Source organism: Siphateles boraxobius, unplaced genomic scaffold (assembly GCF_051911475.1).
Source record: "Siphateles boraxobius isolate OS27281-9 unplaced genomic scaffold, OSU_SipBor_1 24, whole genome shotgun sequence".
Lineage (NCBI taxonomy): Eukaryota > Metazoa > Chordata > Actinopteri > Cypriniformes > Leuciscidae > Siphateles > Siphateles boraxobius.
The window spans coordinates 17,054,292-17,072,576 of record NW_027508855.1 but is presented as its reverse complement, the minus strand read 5'-3'; the positions used below and the strand labels follow the sequence as shown (position 1 = coordinate 17,072,576).

The following is an 18,285-nucleotide window of genomic DNA, read 5'->3' as shown; positions in this document are numbered from 1 at the left end:
GGCACTTTGGAAAATGTTCTGTTTGGAATTTTTTTTGTAATTTATTTATTGAATTTTAATGTTACCTGTAACAAAATGCTTTCTCTGTATTCAGGTTTGACTATATGCAAAAATGTGTACTTCACATCAATTCTTCTTTTTATAAACCTTGACAAAAAGTTATTTGAGAGTTCCTAAAAAATACATTTTAATCCACATCTTAAAAGTTATTTTTTCTCCAAAAAAAGCCTCTCCATAGAAATCTATACAGGCATCTAGTGGTAAAACCATGAAATGACATTTATTTTCTATCAACAGATGGCGCTAATCTGACTTCAACAATTGGATTTAAAAGGCTTAGTCTCTGTATTAATCTGAAATACTGCATTAATTTAAAAAAATATTTAAAAATTATTTTCAATGGCAAAAAATAACCATAATTATTACATAAATATTAATAATTACCATCACATCCTTTTAAAATACAAAATAAAAAATATTATAAAAAACAAAAATAAAATACGGTGGTTTTACTGGAGTGGAGGAAGTTTCATTTTTTATGTGTCCGGTCAGATATAATAATGAGGAGCACCTGTGGGGATATGCGGATGAAATCAGAAATCCAAAACAGTAGAAAATGTAAAAACATTTTATTGTTGACAGGAAATCGTACAAATACGTATTTACAAGAGCAGAACAGTGTTGGACGATTAAGATTAACTGGTCACAGGAAATAACTTTTAAAAGGCCACAAGGAAATAAAAGTGTGTGAACATCAAGGCCCAGGTTTCCTCTTGGAGGACGGTTCACCCTCTCCTTTTGCCTTGCGTTTCTGTGATGACAAAATCTAATTAAAAATCACATTCAGTTTCTAAAAATGAGCTGCATTTAGTCCCCCTGGGGTAGGTGGTACAGTACAGTCTCCCTTAGTGTGTTAAGCAGTAAACAGAATGCCCTCATATAGGTCATATTTTTTATGTAGCGCTGATAAAAAACAAAAGATATTTGGTCACAATCAGCTACAAAACTGAAAAGCATCTCATGCAAATGATTTGTTTTGTCATTTTAACAGCAGAAACAGCTTAAAATAAAAAGTAATTTATGGTAATACAGATAACAGTAAGACATTCGAAACTGTAAAGGGTCAATTTTTATTAGTGTACACCAGAGGCGATTTCTTTAAGACTGCAAGGGAAGCTCAGCTTCCCCTGTATAATGTCAAAAAAATAATGGTCAAATATGTACTATTGTGTTAATATTTTATTGACTAAAAATACATTAGAACAAGTTAATCTCGAAGACGAGTTCTTTCAGAATCAGCAACGTATAGCAGGTCGGCTGACTCGATTTCCTTCTCATACAGTCTCGTAGCATCACAGTGCATTTCCCTATGGCATTTCCCCATTGAAGCTGAGCGTCCATTGACTTCAATGGGGCTGCTTAGAACAGTTTTTTTCAGTGCTTCGAAACTAGACGGTCATTGGATAAATGCTGCGATTATGTCCCGCCCACGGACTCTCAACGTCTCTGGGGTGAATAGAGAAGTGGACTGGCCTGGAGTCCGGGCATCTGCGTGATGATTGGAGGATCTGTCGGGAAGACTGCATCTCCTTTAGACTGACAGCTATTTTGTACTATAAGAAGTCGCTGAAGCTATTCGCGCTCAGTCTCATCGCGGATTTCTCAAGTGTAGTCAAAAGACAAACTGCTGAAACCTATTTCTTGATATTTGCGTGCGAAATTGCCAATTTTCATTTATATATTTCACAGTTACACACCACATCCCTTGTTTGAGTTTTAGCGAGTTTAATACATTTTTTTTGATCGTCATTCATTCATTCATTCATTCATATAGTAGGCAAGGCTAGCGTGGGTGAAACTGCACACGATGTCAGACAGTTCTAATATTGTCGACCTGATTTTGGCGAAGTCATTTGAAAGTCTTCCTTACGAGGAAAAGCTTAAAATTAAACAGAAGGGCAGATCAACACCTAAGATTGATTTAGTGCAAAAAATAGGGAAAAATAACAGGTCCTTTCAGCTCTCCTGGTATGACAAAATTAGCTGGCTGACTGGAAGTGCTGTGACAATTAAAATGTACTGCTGGCCATGCCTCTTAATGAAACCACCTCACGGATGTGTTGTTTGGTCAAAGGTGGGGTTTGAAGATCTGTCTAACTTTGACAGGGCATATAAAAGACATGAAAAGAGCCATGAACATGTGAGTGCATGTGCAAGATTAAGTTGCATGGGCAGGATCAGGGTTGAGCATGCAATCAATAAAGGTGCTGGCATTCAAGTGGCTAAACAATGAAACAGTAAAAAAAAAACAGGCCCTTCCTAAACCGCCTTATTGATGTGACATACTTGCTTAGCCGGCAGGAGCTGTCAATTAGGGGACATGATAAGAGTAGTGAATCATCCAACAAGGGGAATTAAAGGGAGTTCACAGAAACATTAGCTAAATATGACTCTGTCCTGTCCACACAATTTGAGTGCTCAACTGTGTTTTCTGGTATGTCCCATACTATTCAAAATGACTTGATCTCTGCTCTTGCAGCCACCGTTTCTGATCAGATCAGAGATGAAATTCAGGATGCTCCCTTTTTTGGATGGCAGTTGGATGAAACAACTGATATATCCTGTCGTGCCCAACTCTCTGTCATTGTTCGCTATGTGGATAGTGCAGGTAAAATTCAGGAGCGCTTTATTGGATTTTTTGATGTTTCTGAGGGGCGAGATGCTCAGTCCGTTTTTGATGTATTAAATGAGAACATGCAGGGCTACAATTTTAAGGATAAGCTTGTGGCACAGACCTATGATGGAGCTTCTGTCACGGCTTCAGCTCTCAATGGTCTGCAGGCCAAAGTGAAAGCAATAGCCCCCAGTGCAATGTTTGTGCATTGCTATGCACACAGACTGAATCTGGTGCTGTCACAGGGGGCTAAATGCTTGCCTGAGTGCAGAATTTTTTTTGCATCACTCTCTGGGTTTGCCACAATTTTTTCAAAATCCACAAAGAGGACGTCTTTTCTGGAGTCTGCAGGCTGTTCAAGGGTTGCCCAGAAACGCTCCTACTCGATGGAATTTCACATCACGGATAGTGAGCACTGTGGCAAACAACTATGATGGCCTCCTGCAGACATTTGATAACATCATTGCAGATACGACAATGGATGATGATACACTGGATTGTGCCAAAGGCTTTGTGAGGAAACTGGAGGATTTTGAGTTTGTGTTCATGTTGTACACATATGAACAAATCTTCTCTGAGACTGTTGTGGTCTTTGACATTGTTCAGCAGAGGGCGATGGATGTTCTCTACTGCAAGAAAAGAATTGAGTCTCTTCTTGCATTTGTCAAAGAGAAGAGGTCAGAGGGGGCTTTCCAAGCTGTTTATGCCAAAACAGCAGATCTCACATCAGACCCACGAGATGAGCCCACGAGAAAGCGCCGTCTGACCCAATTGCAGGACCCCCAAGAGCGCTACAGAAATCTGTACATGGCGATCGTTGATAACATCTTGGAGCAGATTCCTCGACGTTTTTCAAATTTGGAAAGTTATGCTCTTCTTAGAATTAGTCAATCCAGGGAAATTTGATGACATGGAGCAAGTATTTCCAGAGGAGGCCTTGCAAAGTGTCCTGAAAAGTTATGGCCATCACTTTGATTCAGGGAGACTGAGGTCTGAACTTCAAGTCCTGTATTCAGATCAGGACTTGCAGGGTAACAGGGGAAAGCTGTGTGATTACTTGGTGTTCCTTAAAAACATGGAGTTGGACAGTGCAATGCCTCAGCTTTACAAACTGTTCTCATTAGTGGCAACAATTGGAGCTACATCTGCAGGTGTAGAAAGGAGCTTCTCCTGTTTAAAGCGGCTCAAGTCCTTCAGCCGTAACACAATGGGCCAAGGCCGTTTAAGCAGCCTAGCTCTGCTGGCCATTGAGAGGACACTGGTCAAGTCACTGGAAAAGACGCCTAGTTGGTACGACAGGGTCACAGAGCATTTTCTTGAAAAGGAACGCTGGGCAGAATTTACGTTTAAATAAATGGACAATTCTATGATGTAGGCCGAAAATGAGCTTCCCCTCTTTGAAAGACCAGCAGCCGCCACTGGTGTACACTAAACACAACATTGTGCTTTTGCATTGGTGATGGTTGAGTTTTTGCTCACCCCCAAAAAGTGACAATTTTAACATGCTATATAAAAATATCTGTGAAGCATTTTGAGCTAAATCTTCACATACACACTCTGGGGACTTTCTTTACATCTTGTGAAAAGGGCATTATACCACCACTTTAAAAACAACACAGCCATATAAACATGAAAACTAATGATTTCGAATACATTATTTAGGTGTTGTACCTTGGATGTTTCACGGCGCGTCTGTCGGTTTTCGGGGTTCATCGGCCGGTTATCAGGATTCATCGGCTGGTTTTCGGGGTTCATCGGCTGGTTTTCGGGGTTCATCGGCCGGTTTTCGGGGTTCATCGGCCGGTTTTCGGGGTTCATCGGCCGGTTTTCGGGGTTCATCGGCCGGTTTTCGGGGTTCATCGGCTGGTTTTCGGGGTTGATCGGCTGGTTTTCGGGGTTGATCGGCTGGTTTTCGGGGTTCATCGGCTGGTTTTCAGGATTCATCGGACGGTTTTCAGGATTCATCGGTTGGTTTTCAGGGTTCATCAGTTGGTTTGCAGTGTTTCTCATCTCATCATCCTGTTATACAGATATTAGAATGATCTTTTTATATTGCGAAACACTTATTGTATTTAAATCAACCACATTTTAAATATTTAAACATTGCAACTTTCATTTAGTATAAATAATGATTTTCACTCAGAAATAGCTTGGAAATTTCACAATACAAAGAAACACAAAATTAGAGAGTAGAGTAGAGAGTCTGAATTAGTATTTTCTTGTAAAACAGTTTGTTTTATTTACAACCTCAATATATATATATATATATATATATATTTTTTTTTTTAACAGTAGTTGGTGGGTTTTTCAGCACATACGTTCAACCACGGATGTTCCAGTGCATCTTCAACACTCAGACGCTTTTGAGGATCCACAACCAGCAGCTTCTTGATCAAATCTTTGGCTGAAAGTTAATATATAACTTATACTGTATGCTGTTAAGTTCAAATATTTCTGACATAAACTGTAAACATAAACTATAAACTGATATAATATACACTATTTAACTATACCAATCAAGTTGTGAGTAGAGAGCAAAGACATTACCTTCGTTTGAAACCTTCTTCCACTGAGATGGGATGAAGCGATAAAGGCCGTTAATGATCTGCTCACGCACAGACATTGTGGAGCACTCGGTGTTAAAGGGAGGATAACCACCCAAACTATGACAATAGAGATACACACAGATTTAGAAATAAATATCATATTCATACAAGTTTAGATTATGGGCACAAAATATAAATATCATCTTTCAGGGTTTTTAAATGTATTGACCAATTAATTGACTTTCCCAATCATTCATGAATATTGTAAAAGTATTTATAGAGAATTCTGTAGATTTCTATTTGCATGCAAGTTACCATCATTTAAATAAATGGATTTAAAACAATAAGTCATCATTTACTTTCTTCCATATGACACAATAGGTAAATTCTGAGTATAAAAAAAGTGGTTGATTTTAATTATAGCATTACTTTTTGAAAAAGTAACAATAAAGTTATAAAAAAAATACTCCATACTACTTGTGTATTATATTGCAAGTCATTGAAGCTATACAAAAGTTTTTGTTGAGCCATTGTACTCACTGGAAAATCTTTACTCATTCAAGAAATAATAATTTTTTCAATAAATAATTTGAGCTGGTCAAAACTAGGTGGTCTGGTCTGAATGATTTGTTCACAAATCAGACTGATCTGGTTCTCTAGATCAATTGATCCAGTTACAGCAATTATTATTCAACTGAAGATTAGGGCTGGTAGATATGGCCAAAAATATTATCAAAATAATTTTGTACATATCATACGATATTGATATTTATCATGATATTCATTTACCATTAAAGGAGAAGGAAATTCTTTCCACTTATTTTTTAGACCTTGAATGAATGCAAACTTAAAAATTAAACTCCAAGAGTAGCTACCTTTAAATTTAGGGCCCAATGAAATCCATTTTATTTTCCCCCAAATCCTGTGTTTTCCATTTTATTCTTTGGGGATTCTGTGTTTTATGATTTAATACAAATTTATTTAGACACTAAAAATGTAATCAAGCTTTTAAAATTTATTCAAATGCAAATATAGCAATTAATTAACAATAAAACCATTTTTATTTATTTTTTTGTCAAATAAGTTGCAGCACAACAAAACTGTATACATTTAAAACATGGATGAAAACATATCTTGGTTGTATGATATCCCTTGCAAATAATAATATTATTATTACTTTGAGAAGTACATTTTAGTATATACATAACTTAGACCGTTACCTCTGATAACAGATCACTCTAAATTATAATGTAGACTTATGCATTTTCTGTAAAGCTGCTTTGAAACGATGTGTATTGTGAAAAGCGCTATACAAATAAATGTGAATTGAATAGAATTTAGTATCGATACATTTTCTCATCATTTCTCGAAGTAAAACTGAACTTTTATTTTGATGGTTTGTGGTAAAGATCTTTCAGTTTTAGTTTCAGTGTGTATTGGACGGTAGTTTTTCTCAAATTAAACCGTGAAAATCTTGTGAAGTGCCTTTAAAAGCAGCTGTGGATATGAAGTTCATGCGTTCATGTCCTCGTGTGTTGAGACGGCAGACGCTGTGAGAGTCACATGTGTGAGTTTGTGTATCAGATAAAACCGCGCTGATCAGAGTTATTAGCGACATATACTGACTAGCTGTTGTCGTGTTTATATCTGCTGTGTGATTGATCCATATCAAGTAAAAATCTCCAGAGCTTATCGTTATCAACATGCATTTTATTGCGATCTCGATATGATTTTATTTCCCAGCCCTACTGAAGATGAAGATCTTTCAAGAAGTCAATAACAACTTAAATTTCAGTCGGTTCCACATACAAAAGTCTTCGAATATAATGTACCAGTTATATTGGATATATTTATGATACTTTAACTTTTGCAACTTTTACTTGTCAGCCCCAGTCCTCATTCACTTTCATTATTTTTATTTCAAAAGAATGGACAGTATATCATCCACATTATTTATATTCAGCGTTTTGAGTCAAAGAAAAAAAGTCAAACCGTTTTAAAAAGACAAGTAAATGATGACAATTTTTTCATTTTTAGGTGAACTACTCCTTTAAGAACTTTTAAACTAATGCTGGATCCAACTGACTCATATTTTTATCTCCACTAACCAGATGAACAGTAGGACACCCAGGCTCCAATAATCCACTGCTTTTGTATATCCTACAGTCGCAGCATGTGTGAACACCTCCGGGGCGAGATATGTGGGTGTCCCGCAGAGCGTCTTCATCAGGGAGGATTCCTCCAAAATCTTGGACTGATTAAAATCCGTAATCTGCAAAGCATTGAGAATTGGCATGTGTTGAGAAAGCCGTTACCTCTGGTTCAGGAGTATTTCTGGGCATCCCGTTTTAAATAGAAAGACAAAGGCTTGGCTGGATCTCTGAACATTGGAACTGCCACAGTTAAAGGAGAAGCCATGTCAGGAACTGGTAAACACACCTTAATCAGACAGATGTCGTCATGTGACGCCAGCAGCACATTTTCAGGTTTGAGATCTCGATGAATGATCCCGTTATTGTGGAGATACTGGGAGAATGAAATGGAACTTTTGTTATTTTTATAAATTCTTTCCATTTCACCTCTGCTCCAGCTTATTTCCTAGTGTAGCTTTCTAATAAACCTGGCATTGTACACTATATTGTTGGCTCTGTGACTAATTGCTTATGTTTTTCTACTGTAAGTTGTTTTGGATAAAAGTGTCTGCTAAATGCATAAATGTTACATAATGAGATGCAAAACATTTTTAAAAGCCACATGGCCTTTAAAACAATGATTTTGAGACAAAATAATAAATTGATTCCACAATGAATGTACCGAACAAACAAATAATGCTCTACTGAGAGATAGCATTCGGATCCTAATGTTATTTTTAGTCCAGTGATCCTGTATCTTTCGTCTCTCCTTCTCATCTCACTAACGCGTCAGTGGGCGGGGCCAAAGATGTGATGATGTAGAAGTGGGCGGACTTTTATCGAACTATTAAGTCATAATGCGACAAAAAAAATTTATTTTGAGTTCTGTAACTTACAGGATGTTTTTATAGTACAATGACCTCTTACATCAAAGATTTTTTTAAAGGGGTCATGATTTGAGAAAAAACAATTCTCAATTCATGACCCCTTTAAATAAATCTTACCAATCCAAAACCTATGAACGGTAGTGTAGTTACCATTTAAACATTTGATACTACAAAGTTATCTTTATACATTCGACATGTGTCAGTTGACTGATTTTGATCATTCGACCATCTATGGATATGTAGTGCAGGTCCATGCTTTGTTCATTTAAAAATCACTTTTAGAGATTGATGCTGTTTGAAACATCTCCCATAAAGACGTACCTCCACAGCCCTGAGCATCTGATAAAAATAGAGTTTAGCGATATCTTCCTCCAGTTGTTTCTTGGCCTTGATCCTGCCAAACAGCTCTCCTCCTTCAATACTATAGACAGCACAGAGATAATGAAATTATTCATCAAAAAGAATGTGATTTTTTTTTTGCTGTCATGCTTGATTACAAATTGATGAATTTATATAGGGTTATACTGCAACTATAAAAAGTACAGAGATATGTTTAAGAATAAACCATCTCTTAATAATACATGCACTCATGTAAAGATAAAACAAATAACTATTATTGAGCAAAATTATTAGCTTTAAGGTTTTTTTAAATAAAAAAAAGGTAATTGCGAGATTTTCGACTTTATATTTCGCAATTCGGAATAACTCACAATTGTGTTTTTATCTCAAAATTGAGAGAAAAAAAATGTGTATAGCGAGATATAAACTTGCAATTTCCCACAATTCTGAGTTTATATCTAATAGTTCTGAGGAAAAAAAGGCAGAATTTTGAGTTATAAACTCGCAATTGCAAGAATAAAAAAGTCAGAATTGTGAGATTTAAACTTGGAATTGTGAGGAATTACTTTCGTGAGGAAGAAAAACTCCATATTGCAAAAAAAAAGGAAAATGAGAGATGTGAGATAAACAGTCACAATTACTTTTTAAATTTTTTTATTCTGTGGTGGAAACAAGCTTCCATAAACTGGTAATAATTTGCAATGCTTTGAAAAATTATTACCCTCTCTAGTAATTCACGGCAAACTACTTTTAAAAGAATCTATGAATACAGTACAAGTAGAAATTCTTTGACCTCAAGTAAATTCTACCAGCGAGTTCATGTTCCCAATTCTTCCATAATAAAAAAACTAAAAGGACTTACTACTCCAGAACAATGTAGTAGGAATCTTCTGTCTGATAGAAATCTTCTGTCTTGATCAGGCACGGCTGCGGGGGGAGAGAAAAATAATGAGATATGAACAATAGCTCTGGAACATTTAAAAGACTCATTCATCATGACTTACATGATCAATTTTCTTTAAAATTTCAATTTCCCGTTCGGCATTCCGTGTGGCTGTCTGTGAAATGCAAACAGAACATTTTATCAATCAGGTATGGGCAAACTTAAATATGTGTACGACCAAAATATAAAACCATCTTTTTAATCATGGATACACATCACCAAAGAGTTGAAATAGGATTCTCAAAACACCAAAATGTTATAATTTATAAACCAAAATCATATAGATTTCCTAATCTTTAATATTACAGCAAAAACGAATTATTAACTTCAAATTAAAAACTATTTTACTTGTACAACTGTTACCCGCTTACATATACTCACAATCATATACAAGTTTTGGTGTCAGTAAATGTTTTTTATTTTTTTATTAATACTTAATAAATTGATCAAAAGTGAACGAGTAAAGCCAATTATAAATTTGCAAAAAATCTATTTCAAATAAATGTTGTACTTTTAAACTTTATATTCATCAAATAATCCTGAAAAATAAAAAATGTATCACAGTTTACACAAACATATTCAACAAAAACGTTTTCAACATTGATCATAATCAGAAATGTTTATTGAGCAGCAAATCAGCCAATTAGAATGATTTCCCAAAGATACATAAAAAACTGCTATTTTAAACTGTAATAATATTTTAAAATATTCACTGCATTTTTTATCAAATAAATTCAGGCTTGGTAAGTAAAAAAAAAAGCAAAAGAAAAAAGAAATTTAACCCAATAAGGTATTAAATTTATAATAATTTCTGTACAATTGTAATAATGTTCATACGCCAACACAGTTGAGTGAATACAGCTGTGTCTTACCCCTATTGATGGAAAGTCATTTTTGTTTATGGTTTTCAGTGCAACTTTTTTACAGGTTTCCTTCTCAATGGCGAGCTTCACTTCACCACAGACGCCTCTGTCAGAAAACACAAATCGACTACGTTTAGACTGATATTCTAAACCTGATATTGGCCGCATTAAAACAATTATGTGAACAGCCAAACAAAACAAATCAGATCTGAGCACTAAATCAGAAATGAACTCTATGGCTTGCAGAGGTTTTTTTTAAGTGCAACAAACTGCAAAAAAACAAACAAAACAAATGTATGCAATAATCAAGTAAAACAGTATCGTGCAGGAAGCTGCTGTTTATTCCTATCCTGGTATTAAATCACAATGTCTGCTAAGAACATAAATGCAATATAATGAAGCTAAGATATATAACTCTATATAACAGCAGTATAACTCCACTATCATTAGAAAAATCAGTACATAATATTATAAAGGTTTCTAAAAATCAAGTTCACTTACGTTCCAATCTTTCGTGCAATGTGGTATTTTCTGCTGAACTCTAAAGGAAGGTTAGGTTGATCGTTCCCCATCTTATCTATGAACATAAAGACTGTGGAATGAAAGAAAAACAATCAATCAATCAGAGTTCAGAGTCATATCTATATATTTTCTAGACCTTGAAATTCACTATATGATTTTACTTTGTACAAATTCATAAAATTTCATAAACTCCTGAAGACATTTCACCAAAATGACGAACCCTGATGTTTTTGTTCTGCAAGGGCAATAACTGAGTTATTGATAAGAATTCGTTGCTTCCCTTGTCCTATTTTCTCATCGTCCACCCACGTGCCGTTACCGCTGAGGTCCTCGAGGTACACCAGATTTTCATCCTGAAACAGCAGAAAAGTCATTATGAGAAACGCACCATCACAGTCAGCCATGATTTATTTGTCCAGCAAGTGAAATTGTCCCATAACAGGGAGTTTACAGAGATAAAGTAAGTAATATTTGGCTCAATTTCTATAATGAAACCTGTAGTTAATAAGGTAATCTATTGCACTACATTATATCTCTTAGGCTTGATTTGATGCATGTTTTTATTGAATGTGATGCCACTGTTTATATTTGACTATATTAGGGCTGCAACTAACGATTATTTTGATAATCGATTAATCGGACGATTATTTTTTCGATTAATCGATTAATCGGATAGAAATTAAATTAGATTTTTTTTTTTATAACTAAATAAAACCGTAAATCAGGGTATTTATGTGTAAAAGTGTACTTTAAAAAGTGCAAAAGCCACACATTGAGTTTTACTAATATCAATATTTGCATTGTTTTTAATGATAATTGCTGATGGCAAGTTGACAAACATGATTATTGTTAAAAAAATGATATCCAACATATTATGTTTTAACACAATTTTTGTTAAAACAAATTTACACAGACATGTTGTTCAGATGTGAATATCTGAACTAAAAACAAACTAAAAACATCTAAAATATATAATTCATTTAATTTTTATTTAAAATTAATTATATATAAGGAATATAAGGATAAAGAATATAATATATATTATATATAATATATAAAAGAATAATATAAGGATAAATTGATTAAATAAATATAGAAAGACTGAAAACAATTGTGTGAATGTAGAGCCGCAGTAGATCGCGTTTGAAAAACAATTAAAACTTAGTAGACAAATGCTATAAAAAGAGAACGGAATGGAGGTAACGTTACCCAGCAAGCTAACAGGCTTGAGTAAAGGACAGGAGAAATTATGCATTAGTGCACAAGCATTCGCTGAAAACCACTGAGTACAGTGACTAAAAAACAATATTTTACTGCTGCTGTTATTAACTGCCTTTGTATTTAATGCTTCACTTTGTAAACACCGTTTTAATTTAACCTATTTCTGCGGTAGCGCTATTTTAATCCATCACTTACGTTGCGAGCGAACTGATTGCACAACCTGATGCTCGAGACAAAATACAGACATCCCGGAAGTCCCGGGAGTCTCCCGCATATTGATTGCGGCTCCCTGATGCCCGCGAATTAGTTCAAACTCCCGAAATCTAGATCGCGCAAGCAAGAGCGCGCATGCGAGACAGAAGAGACTGCTCCAAACCGTGTAGCGCGCGCGCTCGGCAGAGCCCCTGAGGGAGAGAGACCTTGCGTGTGTGTGCGTACCAGTAAACGCTCCCCGTGACGTAAGCAGACCAACTAATCGATAATGACATCCGTTGACAACGATTTTCATAATCGATTATAATCGATTTTATCGATTAGTTGTTGCAGCCCTAGACTATATATTTTTTATGTAAAGCACTTTGAAGTGCATTTTATGGCTAAAAAGTGCTATATTAATACATTTGATTAAAATTAAACATTTTAGGTAATATATTCGGACTTCTTTTTGATTATTTTTAGATTACTTTTGACCTAGCTTGTTCATTACATTTGAATAGGATAATCTTGTACCATACTGGTATAATACAAACAAATCATGTTGAAAATGTGTTAACTCCATGAAGTGCATTAAATATTACATTATGTCAGGGTTTTGGTGAAATGATTTAGTAAGTTGATGAAAAGGTAATATATGAGAGCAATAATTATTTATTATTAATAATTCAATTAATACTTAAAACACTAATTTAAAATTAAAAGTTTTCTGTGTAATACCATTTACAAATGTATATAAGCAAAGACTGTTTTAGAAAGGAACATTTAAAAGATACAATTTTTTTTTTAGGTAGAATCAATTAACCGTGAATAATTTACTGCCATTTTGTGAATATTAAGTAATCATGTTATCAATAAAAATGTAACTGTGCTCTGATAATGAGCATTTTAAAACATAATATAATCCAATTACAAGTATATAATCTTTGGAATCTGATTATGTAATCCAGATTACATGTAATCAGTTACAACCCAGCACTGTTGTCTTCTGTCTTTTTTAAATACTATTAATAAAAAAAGTGGAATGATTTACCAATATTCTGCATTTACCTTTGAAGTACACATTCTGTCAAGAGAAAGTGGATAAAAACTGGAATAATTTACGAATATTCTGCATTTACCTTTGAAGTACACATTCTGTCAAGAGAAAGTGGATAAAAACAAGTATAATGAATATCTTCTCAATGTTGGTCTTACCTTAAAAATCCTAAAGTGTTTCTTGCTGTATGTGGTGAAATGTGGTGATTTTCTTAAAATGGAGTTGTTGAAAGTATAACCGCATGTTTTATCCCTTCCAAAGATATACTGGTTTTCTGTGCAATCTGGAAAATACATAAAAAAGAAGCCACATTCAGTGTTGTTATTGTTAACTAAAATGGTTAAAAACCCTCTTTGTTAAAGCTGTAGTCTGTAATTTTTTTTTGTGTTCAAAATGTACAGAATTTATATAATGAGCGAGTATGAATGAATGAATCATGAATGCGTTTTCCAAACCGTGTTTTTGTCTTATCCGGAATCACTACGGTACATCTATGATAAGTGTTCATTTTCAGACTCTTTCAAACAGAGGGAAGTAGCTCCAGCTACAATGTTCATCCGCAAGATTACCCGCCAGAGTGCCACAAGTTACGGACTGTGGCTTTAATTGAAATAAAGCTGAAATAAAATCGAAATAATTGATGAAAAACGTACAAAACCTAAATGAAAAGTAGAATAGAAATAGAAATGTCACCTTGGCAACTAACTGATACAAGTTAGTAAATAAATAGTTGAAGTACTAAAATAAAAACATCAAATAAAAATAATGCATTGCTATTGATCAGTCTTAGAGTGGGGACACGGAGACCAAACTCTGAGGCGCAGAATGATGTACCCACGGTGTGGACACATGCGTGCAGTCATAGCTGCTTCCCAGCATCAGGACTGGTCTTACAGGTGGACTTCTAGGCGACTCTATCAGACACCAGACCTTCGAGGGATGTTACTGGGATGACACAGGCCTTCAGTATAAATTTCAGATGATCTACATAACGTTTTTTAGGGCGGCCACAGTGTGCTGTCCCTGCAGGAGCTCCCCATACAGCAGCTGCATTGGCATCCGGTCAGAGGACAATCTGATAACATGACCGACCCAGCGCAGTTGTCGCTGATAAAGGATGTAATCCAAATAGGTGATGTTGGCTTTGCGCCGAAGTTCGTTATGGGTGACATGATGCCACCAGTGAATGCCAAGCAGGTTTTGAAGGCAATGGGTATGGAAAGCTTCTAGTAGTGTTTTGATAGAAGCCATAAAAAAAGAGGAGATAGCCAAATTGCTTCATACTCTCCGATCTTGGTTGAAAAGGCCAAAAGCACATAAAACAATACTAAATGTTTTAAAGCTGCAAACCGTAACTTTTTTTGGTTTTCCCACATTCCAAATTCAGTTATATTTTGTTTTCATTTTTCTGGACTCCCATTTTAATGGTTAAATAAAATTTTAGTAATTAATTGAAACCATGAAACGTATATAATTTTTAACAAAAATGTATTAACATTTTAAAATAAATTACATTTTAAGGGCACTATGAAATAGTTTTTTTTTAATGATTTAAATTTTATTGACCAAATATTTAAAATGTAGGCCTAATGATTTAAGCAAAACTTTCTTCAAAGGTTAAACCAACCTTTTATTTTGACAGGTTGCCATGTAGCCAGACCTTTGAGTGTGTTTTTTAGTTTTTTTGGATATGACGATAGTTTTTTCTCAAATCAAGCTAAAATGCTGCTAAAGCGACTCTCAGAGCGGCTGTGTGTAGATGAAGTTCATCGATCCATTACTGAAAACATCGCAAGCGTCATGTGCTTAGTGTGTGGTAAATGAATCCGCACGTCTGAGCCATTCATTCACAGAGACACGCAGAACATTCCTTTTTAAATAGTCTTTAAGCGGTTTAATATTCGCAGACACTAGTCTATATCGCGATTTTATTTAAGTTTACTTACCTTCTTTTCATCCAAGATCTGACAAATTCCGTGAAATTCCACGTTATACAGAAAATTTCGTTTTTATGCATGATATCGCGATTCAGTCCATGTTTTCATATGACCCTATGGTTACCAACCACCGTAAAACAAGAAGAAGAAGTCACCGTCACTAACTGATCCAGCATCAGTGACACTTAGCAGTTGTATTTCCGATTTGAGCTTGAGCTTTAGAAATGCTTGTGAAAATGTAACGTTAGCTTGTGTGGACGCTACTGCACTACTTGATCAAAAAAAAGAGCTTCGCTACTGAAAAGCTATTTGATTCAGAAAACAGCGACACTATTAGCGTCACTAATTGTAGCGACTCTACTGCCCAACACTGAGAATAATCATATACTGTAGCGCAGCTAAATGGATGCTACGTTAATTGGATTAAATATTTTTTAATTATATTCTATATTTTAAACATTTTTTGAGAAAAAAAGTCAGAATTGCTTTTATATAGTTAAGGTGAGACACGGCAGGTGAAAACATTGTTTTTTCATGCAGTAGTCAATTTTGAGATTTTGGGTCAGTTTGTTCCCTTAACATGTAAGTTTTCATGTCAAAATAAAATATGTCAACATTACACATTAAGGTGGTTATTTCATTATATTTTGTCAACTTGCACCTTTAGATTTCTACCGGAAATCACGTTAGCATTCTAACGCGAGCTCCCGTGCCGTCTCCATTCACAGAAACATGTGATGCCTGTTATCATTGTAAAGCTCTCAGTCTCCTACACAGCACTGTCTAATCCACTAGGCATTTCCTTTATAGAAATAACCAACTGGGAAAGTTTGCCGGGGAAACTACAGCCGAAAACCACATCTGATTGATCATGTGAATTTCCGACTAGGTGATTGGTTCTCTGCGCCAAAACGTAAGCACAGCCAAAAAGGTGAAAACACACCGACAGGAGATTGAAGATGGCATACATATGGTGCAGGCATGGACATTTAGGCTGTAAACAGACAGGGAGCTGTTTATTAGATTCAATTAGTTATAGATGGACATAAAATAAACAGGGACAGTTCGTTTGCAGTTTTTGTGACTGTTGCTATGCGCGTTTCTTAAGGTAGTTCTCTTTAGCTTAAGGCTATTAATAATTTATTAATTTATCAATTTCCATGTGTTTTAAATATTATACACTACTGATATGAATGAACTGAATATAAATTTTGTTTGTAGGTAGGGGGTTTCAATAGTGGATGAAATTATACAATATAAAACTTTAAAGGCAGTTATTTTTTTCTCACACTCATGAGATATATCCATTTCAATAGCACCTACAATAATATCAGTTGAATGAATGATAGCGTAATTATATATATTGTAGCGCAGCTAAATAGATGCTATGTTAATTGGATTAAATATTTTGTATTTCTTACTAAAAAAAGTCAGAATTGCGAGATAAAAAGTCGCAATTACCTTTTTTAGTTTTTGGGTGGAAACAAGCTTCCATAGTTAATACCACTCCTGTTCTTCTCAAAAACACTTGTGACACTAAATAAAATGCTTTAAAGGGTAACTAAACCTCTCGCCAGAGCCTGACTTCACCCACTGGCAATATTTGAAAAATGCTGGAAAAGCGCAGCGTGCACCTGAGACATCTCTCTGTAGGCAAGGGTGTGGTTAGCTGGTACCGTTTTTACACCATATGTTGTAGAATTAAAACACTTTAAACCCAAATGTCAAAAAATGTACTCTAATCAATGAACAGCATTTATGAAGCTCCATTCTTACAGATCATTAACTAAAAAAAATTGCTTTAGTGTTTAGTTACCCATTGAAAATTCATGTTTGCTCGCTCTATAGCGCTCACATTATTCAGATTCTTCAAGCGAGGAAGACGGTACACTTAACTGAGCACATTGAATCCATGCACCAGGGGAATGATCCTGCCCCACACCTGAGGCTGGGCTTCCTCCTGGTCTTCAGGAATAGATTGGAGTTCTTGTACAGGTAATGTATCCACAGAACTTAGAGTTCCTGATCCTGAGGAAGAGCCCTGGCTTGACGATGTTGGGCCGGATGAGGAGCTGGATCCAGGTTGGGATTGGGTTTGTGGTTGGGATTGGGTTTGTGTTTGGGACTGGCTCTGGGATTGGGATTGACCACTGGGTCCAGGTTCGTCAGACATTATGTTAACTCTGGAAGAACAGACAGCAAAATGAACAAAATTTCAACAACAGTCTAAAACTCATATATAGAGTACGATTTAGCCCAAACCTGGTTGGGCTTTAAAATTAACGTAATTCTGCACAATATACATTGTACATGATAAGCGTTTGCATGTTACATTTTTGTCATCAACCTGTTGCATGTGATTTCTAGTTGTTTGTGAATTGAAAAGTAATTTCACATGTTTGCAACTAATGATGACCCCTTCCACAAAACCCAAATGTGAAAGGGCATACATTTTAAAAGCAACAATTTCACTGATAACTTATTTATAACTGATAACACTAAATTCCAATTAATTTATCTGCAAATTGCGAATCAAATGCAATCAAATTAATCTTGGTAAGGAAACAGATTGATGAGCCACGGAAAATAAACAATAAAAGTCACTTTAGTTACTTTTGCTGGTTCAAATGTCCATTATGACAGCACGCGGATACAGTGCAAATAAGAGCTGCAAGAGCGATAGAGGAAACTAACTGCTTCTTTTCAGCAGAAATATTCATTAATAGAGCATCCACGTGTCCGTCAGATCACCTAATTTTGTTTTTTCATTTCTTATCGTAATGCATACCTTAATCAAGTCCTCTTTTTAAAATGATCAAAGTTGCAGAATGGGTTATGCAGGCCTCGTGAGCTGCTCATCAAATCTGCCGGGAAAACCAACACACTTCCATCCATGAACTTCCCATAACACCATTCAGCCAATCAGAAACGAGAGTAAAGGCTCATGGGAAATGCGGTTTATAAAACAT

At 35.4% G+C, this 18,285-nt stretch overlaps 1 protein-coding gene across 2 annotated transcripts; it reads right to left on the bottom strand.

The window, feature by feature from the left end:
- Window positions 1–612: 612 nt before the first annotated feature.
- On the bottom strand, window positions 613–18,221 carry chek2 (checkpoint kinase 2). 2 transcript variants are annotated; one of them, XM_077241683.1, is made up of 15 exons: window positions 18,105–18,221; window positions 17,213–17,499; window positions 13,538–13,662; window positions 11,127–11,259; window positions 10,886–10,976; window positions 10,394–10,490; window positions 9,583–9,636; window positions 9,441–9,505; window positions 8,561–8,660; window positions 7,660–7,746; window positions 7,329–7,492; window positions 5,222–5,337; window positions 4,993–5,078; window positions 4,346–4,693; window positions 613–811 (listed from the first exon to the last, which is right to left on the bottom strand). In XM_077241683.1, exons 2-15 carry the CDS (start codon window positions 17,487–17,489, stop codon window positions 755–757), a joined length of 1,800 nt encoding a protein of 599 aa, XP_077097798.1. In that variant the 5' UTR covers window positions 17,490–17,499; window positions 18,105–18,221; the 3' UTR covers window positions 613–754. The 2 variants fall into 2 exon arrangements, with proteins under 2 accessions (XP_077097798.1, XP_077097799.1); XM_077241684.1 differs by lacking the exon at window positions 13,538–13,662 and having other exon boundaries at window positions 18,105–18,182.
- Between the last annotated feature and the right edge of the window lie 64 nt (window positions 18,222–18,285).

What these genes read in the sequence shown, in the direction of transcription:
- chek2 (XM_077241683.1), bottom strand. Translation starts at nt 17,489, where the DNA reads ATGTCTGACGAACCTGGACCCAGTGGTCAATCCCAATCCCAGAGCCAG. An exon ending in GCATGGATTCAATGTGCTCA is followed by an intron (nt 13,663 to 17,212) that starts GTTAAGTGTACC and finishes TGTATTTTCCAG; the next exon opens with ATTGCACAGAAAACCAGTAT. An exon ending in TTTTAAAGAAAATTGATCAT is followed by an intron (nt 9,506 to 9,582) that starts GTAAGTCATGAT and finishes CTCCCCCCGCAG; the next exon opens with CCGTGCCTGATCAAGACAGA.